This window comes from Drosophila nasuta, chromosome 2L (assembly GCF_023558535.2).
Source record: "Drosophila nasuta strain 15112-1781.00 chromosome 2L, ASM2355853v1, whole genome shotgun sequence".
NCBI lineage: Eukaryota > Metazoa > Arthropoda > Insecta > Diptera > Drosophilidae > Drosophila > Drosophila nasuta.
The window spans coordinates 23,398,122-23,414,046 of NC_083455.1; the positions used below are offsets into that span (position 1 = coordinate 23,398,122).

Genomic DNA, 15,925 nt, shown 5'->3' on the forward strand with positions numbered 1-15,925 from the left:
CTGACGAGCAGATACTCTTTAAAATTGAATGATTTTCGAAGAAAAAAGATTCAGTTAGTTATAAACTGTCATGGAAATAAATATAAATGCATAAGGAATTAAAAACAGAGTTAATTTTGGGGAAAGAAGATTGAATTAGTTATTTATAAACTTCCAAAAAAATAAATATAAATACAGATGCAAATGTTTTCATTCAAATGAAAAGGAGATGCAATTAGCTATTAATAGTTAAACCAGCATGAGTATATGATAAATATTAGTCCAAAGTGGCGGAAAGAGTACGTGACAAGGAGATACTCTTTAAATGTAGGTAATAACAGGCAAAAGAGATCGAATCTATTATTCATAAGCTAACCGTCATAAAACGTATTCACTCTTTAACTATTCCGAAACATTTCCCACATTCAAATACCTCTCAACTTACAATTTATAATGGGTGCTAAGTATATCAAAAAAAAAGAGATTTAAGCTGAACGGAAGTGCCATGAACGTGTCCATCGGTTTGCTATTCTAGTGCTATTTGTTGTTGTGGTTTATCCCTTTTCCATACTTTTTTATTTGTTTTCAAAAAAATAAACACAAGCGAGCTGCATAACGAAAGTCACTTCAAATCTCTGCCGGACAAAGCTGGCAACGCGATTTGAGGATTGTGGCAAACTTTCGGCTAGCTGGGGATAATTTTATTATTTTATGCTTTTTTTCTGTCCGTTGCATTTGTTGTGGTTTTGCAAAACAAATTTTTCAGTGTTGTGTGTGCTATGCGTTGACAAGCTAAAAAAAACATTTGTTATACAAAATATTTTGACTTAAGTCAAGGCACGTGTTGAGGATTTTTCAACCATCTCTGAATGCTAAAAAAGTACGGGAAAAAATGTGTTTTTTAGGTGATTGATCGAGGTTTGGAGAGAAATGATACGAGTATAATAGACAGTCGAATGTCCTTTATTGTCCTTCAGCTATAAATTCACTTTAGAACTTCGCTCTTATTTCATTTAAACTCTATTTTAATAAGTTGTTTAATTGTGCCTGCAAATTAACTTTAGAACTTCGCTCTCTTTTCATTTAAACTCTATTTTGATAAGTTATTTAATTGCACTTAGCTTCCGCTACCTTCGTGATATACTTTAGATTTCCATTCATTAGGCGCTGTCATATGGTCGAGACACGAAAACGTCTAAATCCCCAGATCTGTTAGACGCCTATTTTGCATGTCATAGACTAAAGCCAGCAATATACCAAGCATCTTTATATAAATTAAGCTGATGCTTAGATCCCCTGCGGCAGCGGCTGCTGTTGAGGCTGAGGCTGAGGCTTCGCTTTCATTTTGGTTTTGGTTTGACTTCGTTTGGTTTGCTTTGGTTTGGTCGCTTCATTGGCTTGCCTATCAAACATTTCAAATCTTGGGACAATTTCGCGAAAGACGTTTTTCTCCCACGAATTAGTTTTCGTGCAGCACAGAAAGCGAAAGCGAGAGTGAGAGTGAGAGAAAAAAACTCCTGAGGCTTGCATTAATTTAATGAGATTTTGTGCCTTCGCCAGCGGTTAGACTTTTGGTTTTCGGCCATCATCTCATTTGCGTTTAAGTGTTGGCCCCAAAATGGCATTGACGGACGGGCCAAAGGAAATGAAATGAATGCCAACGCCTTTCATTGTCTGCCGCCTGCCCCAGAGTTATATATATTTTGTATACCCGGTACTTAAAGGGTAAAAGGGTATTATAACATTGTGTCCGCAGGCAGAAAGACGCATCGAAACGTGTTCGGATCAAAGTTGTCTTAGTTGGCATTGGCTGACAATCTGGTATATTTTGCACTGTATAGTATATTTGGAATTTAATGCTATATTAGTATACCTTTGCTATATTTTAGCACGTGTTGGCATATTAAGTTGGTATATTTTTCAAATGCGCAGTGGATATCTCTCAGTCGAGCACACTCAACTATATACCGATATATAAATATCCTTTGATATGTTTTAGTACCTCTTCAGTATATTAATTTGGTATATTTTCTAAAATGCGTAGCAGGTATCTTACAGTCGAGCACACTCGACTATATATCGATATACCAATACAAACTTGTATATATTTCAGTATTTTTTTGGTATATTAATTTGGTATATTTTTCAAAATGCGTAGCAGGTATCTTACAGTCAAGCACACTCGACTATATACCGATATACCAAATATAACCGTTGATATATTTTAGTACTTTTTCAGTATATTAATTTGGTATATTTTTCAAAATACGTGGCGGGTATCTCATAGTCGAGCACACTCGATTATATATCGATATACCTAATATAAACTTTTATATATTTCAGTATTTTTTTGGTATATTAATTTAATATACTTTTAAAAATACATGGCGGGTATCTCACAGTCGAGCGCACTCAACTGTAGCTTTCTTACATGTTTTCTTATTTTTTCAGCTTTCTCCCATTCATTGGGCAGTTTTGTTGCCCGGTTTGGCCAAAAAGTGCGTCACAACTCAAGCGGAATAACTGAAGTTGTCAGCTGTTGATGTTTTGACTTTGTTTATCCAGTTGGTGTTGCTGTTAGCTGATTTGTTATTGGCATGTGTTTTGCATAATGTGTGCGCCGATGAAACATTTGATTTGACACGATAACTTTGCCAACATTCTTTGCATGCGAGTGCGAAGATAAGTGTGGGAGAGTATGATAGTGTGTGTGTGAGTGTGTGTGTACGTGGGAGTGTGCTTGGATATTTGTGTCTGCAAATTAGTTTGCTTAAATTGGCAGCCTCAGGGTTAGCTATACTTCCAACATCCCACTCAGCTGTCAGGATTGATAGGACCTGCATCAATTGCTGTGCAAAATAATCTGCTAAAAGCAAATCTGAATCTCAATTTAATAGTTTTACTCAGTAGTCAATAACTAAGATTCAATGACCTTTCTGCATGCCAATCACAAAATTTTAATGCATTTAGTTGTTGTCTCTCAATTGCACATTCATGTTTCTTCTATGGTCCCCCAATTTCCAGTTTATTGGCATCTGCTTAAGCAATGTCGAAACTCAAATCCCTTGGGAGATAAGACGCACATTATAAAGCCATAAAAACGAAGAAGAAAAAAATGATGACGACAAGGCATAAAAATCAAATCAAATGCATTGCAATGACAATTGCTGATGTTGTCTGATGTGATGGCATCGCATGTGATGCGATGTTTTGCTGCCTGGCAACCAGAATGTATTTTTTGCCAGATATGAGTTTTAGCCGCTTTCCGGCACATAAAGCACACATCAAATTATTATGATCGAAAATCAATGACAAAGAAAACTGACAAAATCAGCAGTTGCTACTTTACTTTCCTTAAAGATGGCAGCTTCAATTGTTAAGCTGAAAGCATTTCCCCAAGCAAAATGAAGCCAAAGTCGAACGCACAACGCACAAATGTGTAAAGCAGATAAAAACGTGCTTATGAAAGGGTCGAAAGGGCATAAAGATAGTTTATGCCTTCTCCTCCCCTTGGCACCTCCTCCTTCACATGCCTTTACCAAGAACAACTGATGCCACTGATGGCCAGCTTAAATAAAGCCACTGGACACAGTGGAAGTGAGAGTGGGAGCGGGAGTAGGAGGCGTGGCATGGCTGAAGTGTCCTCAAAGTTTTTTGTTTACTTTGTTGCCGTGTTGTGTTGCTACCAACGAGGAAGTCATTTAACCCATATACTACTTATGAAAGAGAGAAAGCCCCCGCTTTTATAGAGAATAAGCAAAAGGCATCAGACTACCGACTACAGACTAAAGTCGCACATACGAAGGGTTTTGAGAAAGGTGTGTGTAGGTTTAACGCTTGTTTAGTCCGTTTATAAATTAAGCCGACAACTGTGACAGCCAACAACTGTTACTCTTTGCTCGGTTTACTTGGCTTGGCGGACAACAACTTACAACGACACCGACGACGACACCGACGACGACAACAACGATTATAAACATGTTGACAAATTTTTTGTGCGATTTCTTTTGCAACGCATACCAAGTGGAAAAATGCAAAGAGCAGCTGGAGTATAAGCAAACGCGGCTGCCGACAGTTGAATGCTCTTTGCCAGTAGTCGAAACGAAAAGAACAAGTTAAAAAAAACTTCGACTGTAAGAAAAAATGAAAACAGTGCAGTATTATTCTTAAAATATACCAAGTTAATGTACCGGAAAGATCAAAAATATACCAAGAGCTGTATTTGGTAATTGATATAGCACTAGATTTAAATAATACCCTTCTACCCTATGAGTAGCAGGTATAAATATACCATATAGTACAAAATATACCACATTGTCAGACAAAGCAACAAGGTCCCGTAGTAAAGTAATTCTTAAATAACTTTTACAATTCTACTCTAGCTTTCTTACTTGTTATTATTTTCATAAATTAGATTGTATAATACTTAAAATATATATTTAAGAAAATCACACTATAAAATTGAATGAAAATCAATCTCAACTAACTTATTCATTACAACATTATTTGAGTTATTTATTTACAACAAATGATGAAGTCGTATAATTTCAATAATCAACTACAATTGTTTGTTATCTTTTTTATCTCTTCTTTCTTTCATTTTATTTATTTCATTTAACAAAAGAAAGCATCTACCCAACTACATACATTTTAAATGAAAAAGCAAATTATCAAAATAAAATGTAGCATATTTTGCTGCGCTGCATTTGAAATTTGATTACGCTCGCATTTTTGGAAAATCCCTTTTCATTATTCGGAGTGTAAGCGCTGGCATTCTTTTGTAAGAGTATTAAAAATGCTTGAAGTAAAATTTAAGCAAGCTTGACGCAAAAATGCGCACAAGACGGCAACTGAGCAGCAGCTGAAGCAACAGCAATGGCAACAGCAACAACAACAACAACAGCAGCAGCTGCGTTTGATGTGTATTGCCACACCGCCCTCCTTCAATCCCCTGTGGCATGGAGGCGTGGCAATGGGGGTTTTTTTGGGGGGACACATTGCATTCTGCTGCTATTGCCACATTTTTACTGTTATGCTTTTGACTTTGGCGAAACTTTTTGACAAAGTGCAACAGCAGTCGCATATCGCAAAAGACGCTGTGCGACACATTTCATGGATGATTTTCTTTATTATTTATTTTGCGACATCAACGGGGTTGGCAGTATTATTGAAACAGTAAATTTCATAACAGTTACTTTTAATGGCAAAGTTTTACGTGAATTAACTTCACTTTAATGGCAAAGTTTTACGTGAATTAACTTCACTTTAAAGGTGTTTAACTCACCCGGGTTTCAACTCAACTTTGATATGAGTTTTATGCGCTGTGAAGCGTGTTAGCGAAACCCCTATAAATACACTCCATGCTCGTATAATTAAGCACTTCTTTACGGTGCCACAGATCAAAGACTGCAAACACACACACACACACAAGATGCTCATAAAAAAAGAAAAAGAAAATCGCACACTCATAAAACTGACAATCACAAAGTTCGAAGAACGTCGCTGTCGTCATCATGTAAATTGCAGTTTGCATATAAATTAGTGTAATTAAACGTCGAACAAGTGCGAGACAATTTACCAGGAAATGGGAGAAAACTTTGCTCTATAGTGATGCCAATAATTATGCGCTGCACGTTTTTCACATTATCAACAAATTGTACACGGTCCCTTCATATTCTATCATCATGTGTTTTTGAGGTTGTAGTGGAAACGCTTTTGAAAACTTTACGAGTATGACTGCACTTTGCTAAAGGGAAATATGTTCTAAGTGAAAGCTTAATTAAAAAGCGTTGAGTAATTAAAATGATTGACTTTCAGTTGCAATACAACTTTGATGATTCCCTCGGGATTTGCGATTTTTGCTGAAAGGTTAAATAATATTCGTCTGCCAACATTTTGTTTTGCAATATGAAAATTGAAAAAACACAAAAAAATGATGTGATTTTTATGACTTGTTACTTTTAATGTCGCACAGCATCAACATAAAAATAGCTTCATATTATCACCATTAAAGAGAGAAAAAAAACTGCCAGCAAAACATCAACAACAATTTCTTGTTAGTTTCGAGTAATTCAGATCGTAAAAATAAACTAGCGCAAAAAACAAAAAAATAATACAGAAAAATATAAAGGAACACAACATCAACGAAAATGAGCAGCAAAAATTTGTGGTGTAAGCTCTTTCATTTGACTTTTGAGCGGTCGTCTCTCATTTTTACAGCAGCAGCAGCAGCAACAATTTTGCATGGCAAAGCGAAAAATGCCCAGCCACGCCCCCTTAGCCCTATAACGCCCACAACCAAACAGAATAGTAGAGAAACAGAAGCAGCAGCTGAAGCCACTTGCGAACAGTTGGATGCAAATTAATCCGCGCGCTGCCATTTAAAATGCACGCCCACAGTGCCACGCCCACACCCAATGCTAAAAGGCGAAACCCGCTCACTTTTGCACACTTTTCACAGTGTTTAGTTTTCCAGAGTGCTCAGTGTGTGTTTTTTTTTTTTTTTTTGTTGTTTCGGTTTTTTTGGTCAAATGAAAAATTTTAACCGAAAACTAGCCACGATTATTCATTAGCCACAACTTGGTTTTTTTTTGTTGTGTTTTGTTGCTGTTTTCTCGGTTCTTGTTTGAGTTGTTGTCAAGCTGTGTTTTTGCATTTCAAATTACAGCTTTTAATTAGCATCGCTATTAAAAATGTTGAAAATATTTCCCAAACTCCAAACAATGCTAATGACGATAGTTTCGAAATTGTTTTTTATTGATCTTTACTTTGAAAACTTTACCAACAATAAAACATCATTAAATGTCAAAATCAAACTGTAACGTAATCAATTTCATGAATGAAATTAACCGTAAATAATGAATTTTATTTAGCGACAAGCTCAAAATTAAATATATATTTAGCTGCTTTCAAAGAGTTGTGTTTAGTTTGGCAAAGAGACTTTTTATAATGAAGTCGTTTACGTATTTGCTTTTTTCATTGATTTTTGGCTCACATTTGCTCCTGGCGTTGGGCTGTAAGTAAAAAAGTAACACTTTGGCATTTCTTAATTGCAATATTCTAAAAGTATACCTATATATAGTATAGTAGTATATAGTAACATAGCATACTTATACTTAAGTAAATACTAATATACTATATGGCATGGTATAATTATACTTAAATATAATATAATATATTATACATAGCATAGTATACTTAAGTATATACTAAGATAATATACATATATAGAATACGTATTCTTAAATATATACTAATATACTATATATTATATACTATATAAGTATACTCATACTTAAGTATATGCCAATATACTACAAAGTAAAGTATAGGTATACTTAAAAATATACTAATATACCACATATACTATATATACTAAAAAACCTACAGATGACTGTTCAGATGCAAAGGTAAATCGTGGCGAAAAATACCAAATACCGGGTGAATGTCGCCAGTATATTTGTATAGGACATGAATCCTTTACAGCTTTGGGGTAAATCATTTAAAACATTTTGAAAAACAAACGTTATTCTCATTTATTCTTCTTGATTATAGCTGCCCCGCTGTAGCCAATTGTAATAAAAAGCCGGATACTACCAAACTATATCCTCAATGTTGTCCAAGATGCTAAAAATGATAAATATTAAACGGCAATATAAATAAACTAAATATCTGTTTACAATTTATCTTAGGAATTAATTTAAAAAGATGAAGAGTAGAAAAATCAATCAATGAACTAAGAACATTATTTTCGATACACTAATGTGTAATGTTTGTGCAGCTGAGTGTTTCATATCAAATGGTAGGCAATCATTGGCACAATTTTATACAAATGGCAAGCAATTTGAAAAGTGAACTGAACAAAAATATATAAATGGAGCAAAACTGTCTCAGCAGTCGACAACGACAACGACGACGACAACAAACTTTCAACCACTTTCACCAGAACCACTTTTTTTTATGACTGGCATAAAAAAAATAAAAAGTGAATGTGTTCCATTTCAATGATGCCCCCATCCACTACATACATATGAAGCCTTACTCCTGTTACCAACTCTTTTTCCCAGAAGCAACAGCTCAATCCCTTTGCCATGCAATTGTAAATCCTGTTGCACTACGTCACAGTTTAGTTGTGAGTTTTGCTGTTGTTGCTGCTAATGCAAAAGACATGTAACATAAGTATGCTGCCGCTTCTTGTTAGTCTTTTCTGTAGATACCCTGTAATCAGCAGGAGTGTGACAGACTCTTTAGATTCCAAAAAATTGTCAAGTATGAAATTTTCACATTTTCATAATCTTTTCTTCAAGTTGTTATATTTAATTACCCTCCTTATAGGGTATGTTTAAGTGTTGTAATATTTTTCATTCACATTTCATAATTACATTTTCTTTCGCATTCTGCCGATACCCTGTAGTCAGCAAAAGGTGCGTGATAGACTAAAACACATTTTAGATTCCTAAAAATTGTCAATTAAGAAATTTTCACATTCCCATATTCTATTCTTCAAGTTGTTAACTTTAATTACCCTCCTCATAGGGTATCTTTAAGTGTTGTCATCTTTTTCATCTACGCTTTCTTGCTTTTTATTTCATATTTACATTTTCTTTCGCATTCATGAAAGGCCCATAAGCATAAAGGGTGGCAATCGTGGAGGGGACTGAAAAGTGGTATGCAAGTGTTTCCGCTTGTTCTTTACATATACTATACATTCAGTATTTTTTTTTCTACTCGTACCTTTTGTATTTACTTTGCGAGTTTTGTTGTTGTTTGACTTGGTATTCTACATTTACCTCTACAAAGTTGTGGGCGCCAGGTGAGTGGAGACACTGACTTGTCTCATTTTATCCCCGACTTTGTCTTTTCATCTCTTACTTTGCTGCGGAAATGGAAAGGGAAAAAGAGAAAAAGGGAAAGAGGGAAACCTTAGCTGTAGTATTTACAGATGTCTTGAGTACATAAATAAATAAATAAATATTTTGACAATTTATTTATATATTTGCTTAATCATTTTTGCATGTGTTGACACATGATAACTGAGAGCATTTGCTGGGATTTCATACACAATAAATTGCATATGTGTGATGACAAGACAAAGACAGTTCCTCTATCAATTGTATCATGCAATGACATTAACTTTTGAAAATAACAATAGCTAATTGCTGTGGGGGGCAAAATCTGACTGTGTAAATCAGTAAGTGAACATTTGACAAAATGATATATGAGAAATATTTAGCTGTGAAATGAGTGCATTAGTGCTGACAGATAAGTTTAGGTAATTAATGTAAATTTCGTATTACAAATTATTGTTATAATTCTGAAATGCGTGAAAGACAGTGTGGATTTTATTGGAGAAAGTACTTTCATTGTAAAAATATATATATATTAAAATATATTAAGCAATAAAATATAAACAGGTTGTGATTATTTTTCTCACAATCTTTTTTATAATTCAATTTTTATATATAAACATTTTTATTTAACTAATTATGCCAAATTTTCTACAGGAAAAAATATTCGAAAATTCAAGAAAGTGTCAAAAGATATAGAAAGTTGTTGTTAAATTTATTATGTGAAGATTTATAAAGTTCGCAGAAGTGTTCAAAAGGAATAGATCCCAATTTAATGAAGCTATATTTGCCAGCTCAAGGAGTGGAAATTTATATTATAAATTATCTTTATAGCTCAGAACTACAAAATAAAAAGTAAGGAGTTTATTCGTGCTCTAACAGAACCCTATTTGAAATGTTGTTCAAATGTACTTAATATAAGTACTAATATAAAAAGAAATTTAATATAATATAACATAAATTCGAATATATTAGGAAATAAAATATAGACGTTATGAAAAAATATGAAAAAAGACTTTTATAATTCAACAAAGTATTAAAAGAAATAGATCCTCACTTCAAAAGAAACTTCTTGTTAAACTTGTCAGCTAAATATGTAGAAAGTTCACGGAAGTGTTCAAATGAATAGATCCTAATTTTGTTTGTTTCCCAACTCGGGGATTACATTTAGAACACGTTTAGGATGACAAAGCAATAAAAAAAAGGAAAGAAAAGTACGCTGAGAAAAAGGCAATTCATTTAACTAATTAAATATGCATAAAGCTGTCTTTTTCTGCGTTTTGTTTTGCCACCAAGGACAACTGAAGAGGGAGAATTACTTATTAAAATGTCATTATTTGAAAGCGTCTGCTAATTTTTCCATCTTTCAACGACTCTCTTTATATCTCGCTTGCAGCTGCACAGTGGCAAATGCAAAACAACAATGAAATGCAGGCTCAATGCAGGCAAGTGGCGCAAAAGGAGGCAACTGGAGGCCGCAACTCGAGACGACAGTTGTCAGCGACAGCAACAGCAACAGCCAAAGCAACAACAGCAACAACAGCAACAGCAACTAGTTGCTGGCATTTGTGTAGAGGCGAGAAAACAATTGCTGGTGTTATTGTCGTTGCTGCTGCTGCTGGTGCTGGCAGTTGAGCATGCAAATGCAACTACAGCAGCAGCAGCAACTTCAACAGCGGCAACAGCAACAGCAACAACATCATCATCATCATCGACAACAACAGCAACAACAACAAGTAGTAGCAAGCAAGCTTCTGCAAATGAAACTGGCACTGGAGCAACATCTGCAGCTGCAGCAACATCCTCATCAACGTTGCCCAACTCCGTGACAGGAGCAAGTGCAGCAGCAGCAGCAGCTGCAGTCGCCCTTGGCAATCCATTTAAAAACATTCTGCGAATTGGCGACGGCAACATCGTTTCACGGGTAAGCGCAAATTGCTTGAACTATTATAATTCGTCATTAACAACAATTAGCAACAAATGGAATAGTCATAATTAGAGAAAGAGAGAGCAAGTGAACACTTTCGACACTCTTCAGATGTTGGGTGCGTGGGGCATGCAACAAGAACAAGAACAACAACAACAACCACTTGCTTGTAATTGAATTGAGGTCGCGATTGCACAACACTTGGACGAATATTAAGTGAACTTAGTTAGGCACTTAATGCCTCGTTTTGAAGTGGCTCCTTTTCAAGCAGCTCCTTAATTCCTTAAGTGCAACTAGCCTCAAGTGCGTTCGTTGCGGTAATGGAAATCGATTGAAATGCTCTTGTGTGCGTGCCCCACAACAACAACAACAACAACATCAGCTGAAACTTGATTCGATTCAATTTCGACCGAGTGCTGCGCAAATTTACATTAAAGGATTATACAGTTTTTATGCTAGATTATATGATAATGTTATTCTTAGAAGGCTTCTGCAAATTGATGAAGACTTCAAAGTGCTTCAAAGTGCTTTGTTCATACAGTAAATTAGGCACAGCAGAACATCTTTAAGAAATTATTTAAAAACTCCAAATTTTGTATGGTAGGAAATTATTCAATGATTTTTTGAAATAATTTCTTAAATAATTTCCATAAATTAGGAAAACATATTCAACACTTAAAAGTTTTGAGAACTATATTAGTCACAAATTTTTAAGGTCGAAAAAGTTTCTTAAGATGTATGAAATTTTCAAAGCATTTTGCTTTATTGTATTATCAAGCGTATCACATTATCTTTAGGAAATTATTGCAAAATTCAAATGCTGAATATAAAAGTTGTTTAGAAAGATTTCGTCAATAATAATGATGTCATGTAATAATAAAATACCCAAATTAAACAATATCTTAACGATGCTAGAGTATTTGCAATCATAATTGCTAAGGTTGAACAAGTTTAGGAAATCTTATAAAGACATTTTGAATGTGTCTATTAATATAATAAATTAAGCGTAACAGAAAATGTTTGAAAACATTTTAAAAAGTGCCTTTCAAGTTAACTTCTTGAAAATGTTGTCAACTTGTTCAACTTTTTGCTTTGCCTCGGCAACAAATGAAGAATACACTTTAGTTAAAGTTAAAGTCTTTGACAATTGGATAGCGATAAGTGAAAGAGACAGAATAACAGGAACGAAGCAAAACTTCAAATTCGAATTTCCTTTGTTCAATCGAAAAGTCAATCGAATGCAAAACAAAGCAATTGCCGAATTGGCAATTTTTGTCGATTCCCACAAACACACACACACAGAGGGAAGAAGAGAAGAAGCTTTTGGGTCAGTTGCTGGAGGGGCGGGGGGACACTTTATCAATTTTGGTGCAAAACAATGGCCAAAACAATTTAAAGTCAGCCGCCTCGACCGCAAAGTTTTTCGCGCTTTAGAAGGCAAAGTGAAGGCAATAACGTAATTTTCCACTCAAACGATAAAAGGGACCAAGCAAAATGCTTGGCCATGAATGTATTTAGCCAAAAATGTATTTTTAATGCGTTTGTCAACATGTTGTTGGCCAACCAAAAAATGATTTGGGTATAAAGCGGGGCACAGGCGAGTCAGATAGTCCAAGCTTCAAGCTGCTAAAAATACTTAATACAAAATGAATGAAGCTCACTCTCACTCTCCCCCTCCCTCTATCACTTTATAGACAGCCATTGAGCAATCGCTGGTGACAATACACGACATAGCGACGGAAAATTTGGGCACATTGTGCATCTCGACGCTATATCGACCGCTCCAAGTGCCCATCAACTCGGAACGCTTCGAGAGCTCCAGACAAAAGGCAGATTTGGCAGCATCGATACTCCAAGAAGTGGGCATCATACGGCATGGCGGTGAGTAGCGATTACTTGAATATACTAAATATACTACATATACATACAAATTGGATGTGGCCATACTTATGTAAATATGTCACGATTTATCGCTTCGCACACTTGATATATCGATTGCACATTCACATTCACATTCACATTCTGCCTACTAATTTCCTTTGTGCGTGCCATTAAATTCATTTCCGGCTGTGGCAACGTGGCAACATCAAATAAAAACGCTTTGTGGCAGCGTTAAATAATTAATCGAAGCTACTTTAAACGTTGCTTGTTAACGTTCAATTTCAAGTTGAAAAGAACGCAATTTGGGTTTTAATTATTCATAATTCCGGCAGCTAATTGAATGAGCTAGACAATCAAAATTAATGCATAGAATGTTTCTAAATATTTTGATGAACAGCATAGTGAATGCTAAGGAGATTATTAAAGTTAACAATAGCAAAAGAAGAGGCGGACCTCAAGTGGGTGTCCTTAAATTCTATTCGAAAATAACTTTTCTACCTTGCTAAAAATACATGCGAAGCTTATGCAAATAAGTGCAAGTCAAGCCTGATTTAAGTCGCACTTCATTTAAAAATAGTTTATTAAATTGCCAAATATAAATGTGTAGGACAAAGAAAAAAGTAAAAGAAACGCTGAGTACCCTTTTTTTGGTAGCTGTTGTACTTAAATTTTCAAGCTGAGTTATTTTTGGCACTTTAACGCTTGTGGCGCCTCTCAATCAAAGCGTTTAAGGACAGCCAAGCAATTGATATGCTTTGAGTGCCGGTTGGCGACAGAGAAGGAGATAGCAGATAGAGTGAGAAAGAGAAAGAGAAAGGGAGAGAAACATCTCTACCATCACCTTTAAATTGGCTTAAATTTATTCGATTTGCAAGAAGCTTTCCCCCGAATAATTTATGCGAGACATCAAAATTTCAAGGACCTCACGGCCAAAGATAGAGAAGAAGAGAGAGAGAGAGATAGGGAGAGTTTATGGCACTGCAGAGATGAAGCGGGGGCAAGAAGATGGATGAATGGTTGGATGGATGAGGCAAGTGGCAAATTCTATACGCCAAATACATATGGCTCATCCTGTTGCTCAACGGGAATAACGACAGCAACAAAACTGACAGCAAATTTGCTTTCACTTTATGCGATTTCTGCTGACACGTCGCACCTTTTCAGCACTAGAAAGCATTTGGGGGGAGATAGCGAGAGAGAGAGGGAGAAAGAGTGTGTGAGAGAGAGAAGATACAAAAGGCAACTGGTGTGCTTCAATACTCCTCGAAGCAGCTGGCAATGTTGTTGCTGTTGCTGTTGCTGTTATTATCCTGTACCCCGAACTGAACCGAACCGAGTGAGTGCGATGAGTTCATTGTGCGTCTGTTGTCCTTGACTACACACACACACTCACACTCACATACATGACACACACACTCACACCGATAGCTCTTTGCTCTGGCCGTCTGTTGCCAAGGTTGCGCCTGAGCTCTTCTCTACTTCGACTGGGGGTCCTTGGTCCTTCATCCTTGGTCCTTGCGCCGTGTCCATGTCCGGGGTTGGCATGACATCGCGCGTCGCCTGCCTTGGGGTTGACAACAACGACGCACTTGTGGCGCATCAAACATCCTGCTCCCTGCTCCCCTTTCCCTTTTTTAGCTCTTCTACATGCATATATTATTTCTCTCTCGTTGTTTTTTGTTGTATTCATTTTAATTTAAAGTTGTGCGCTGTGCGTTGTTATTTGCCACATTCGGCTTGTTTTCATCTCTGATTTTCTCTTAATGTCCCCATCAACTTTTACATGATAAACAGGACACAGACACAACTGTGTGCGTGGACCGTAGGTTGTATGCGGATCTCTGTAAAATCAGTTAAAATCCTTGGTGTGTGGAGAACACGCATACGCCATGTTGTACACAGATCAAACAAGATGACGACAAGAGAAAGCTTTTTATGCCATATGCATTCGCAATTTAACTCAATTGTAATCAGCTTAAAAAGTATAAAACACTTTAATAATCAATTATCTTTAAGCTCATTTCTGAATACATTTCAAATTATTGCTGCTTGCAAATAAATTAAAGATAATAATCTGTAACATTTTTTACAATATATAAACTGCTGACGATGTCAAACACTTTGTGTGTGTAAAATACTTTAAACCCATTAGAAAAGAAAGAAAATATGTTGATGTTCCAGTTCCGGTCTCCATGAATTCCTTTATTGCTCATCTCAGGGCAAACGGAATCTGTGTGAAATTTAATTACTCAACGGGTCCCAGAGCACAAAAGTGTGAAGTAGTGGGGTATGCACGACTACCAGTTGCCTTGCAATTACAGTAGAAATCAAATACTTTAAAGACTTCACAATAAACTAGAAAGTTAATTGGAAGAGTGGCAAATTAGTATAGACCACTTGTTCAGCACATCATTAAACCCTTTTGTTTCGCAATTTTCAATAGCAACACAAGCTGTTACACACCTGCCAGCACACACTCGCAACTCGAAAGAGTGTGTGTGTGGCATGTGGAATGTTTGGTGTTGTCGTGCACGAAAAACTTGTCTGTGCACAACTTGAATAATTGCCAATTTTACATAGCATACACTGAGAAAAAAAGTGACAAAATCAAGATTTTAGTCATAGTAGTCATTTTGATCTATAAAGCGCGTAAAGAACATGAAATCCCAACATTTAATATTAGACCCAAGTTCTTATTAATAAGAGGTAAACATTTTAAAGTTTCAAGACTCAAGTTCTTATTAATAAATGGAAAAAATCTGAAAATTTGAAGATTAAAAATAAAAAAAAATATTACATTATATTTTATTTAATATTGAGTAAAAACTATACATTATATATGTTAATCATTCATCTACTAACCAAATACTTATTATCTCAGGACCTCCTCTCTTAATTCTAAAATTGTGGTTCGCTACAGTTTTACTAACTGAGCTATGAAAGGAAATTCTCAAAGCTAGACAAAAAAATTATAACTAGTATAGTAGTATTTATTTAATAACTAAATCTATTATTATGTTTGGTCTTATTTTTGTGATTTTTGGCTTAGTTTTAAGACATTATTCTTAAAGTGGTCATATTTTGAGAACACAATTTTTACGAATATTCTTGATTTTAGAAACTTGCCTTTTTCAGTGTAGAAAGGCCCGTTGAAGTGAGCAAAACTTTTGTGGTCCAAGAGTTTTTTGGGGCTCACTCTTTCCGTCCCCCTTCGTTCCGTTCTGTCCGCAAAAAACAAATTGCTTACAATTGTGCAAGTTGCGCATGTTTATTTCTGACACCTACACAAAAA

At 35.5% G+C, this 15,925-nt stretch overlaps 1 protein-coding gene across 1 annotated transcript in view; it reads left to right on the forward strand.

The window, feature by feature from the left end:
• Positions 1–15,925, forward strand: part of LOC132798241 (probable G-protein coupled receptor CG31760) — a 37,879-nt gene that overhangs the window by 8,221 nt on the left and 13,733 nt on the right. The window contains exons 3-4 of the mRNA XM_060810029.1: positions 10,222–10,749; positions 12,447–12,633. Of these exons, the coding sequence (XP_060666012.1) occupies positions 10,249–10,749; positions 12,447–12,633 (688 nt within the window). The 5' untranslated portion in view covers positions 10,222–10,248. The remainder of the gene's footprint in view (positions 1–10,221; positions 10,750–12,446; positions 12,634–15,925) is intronic.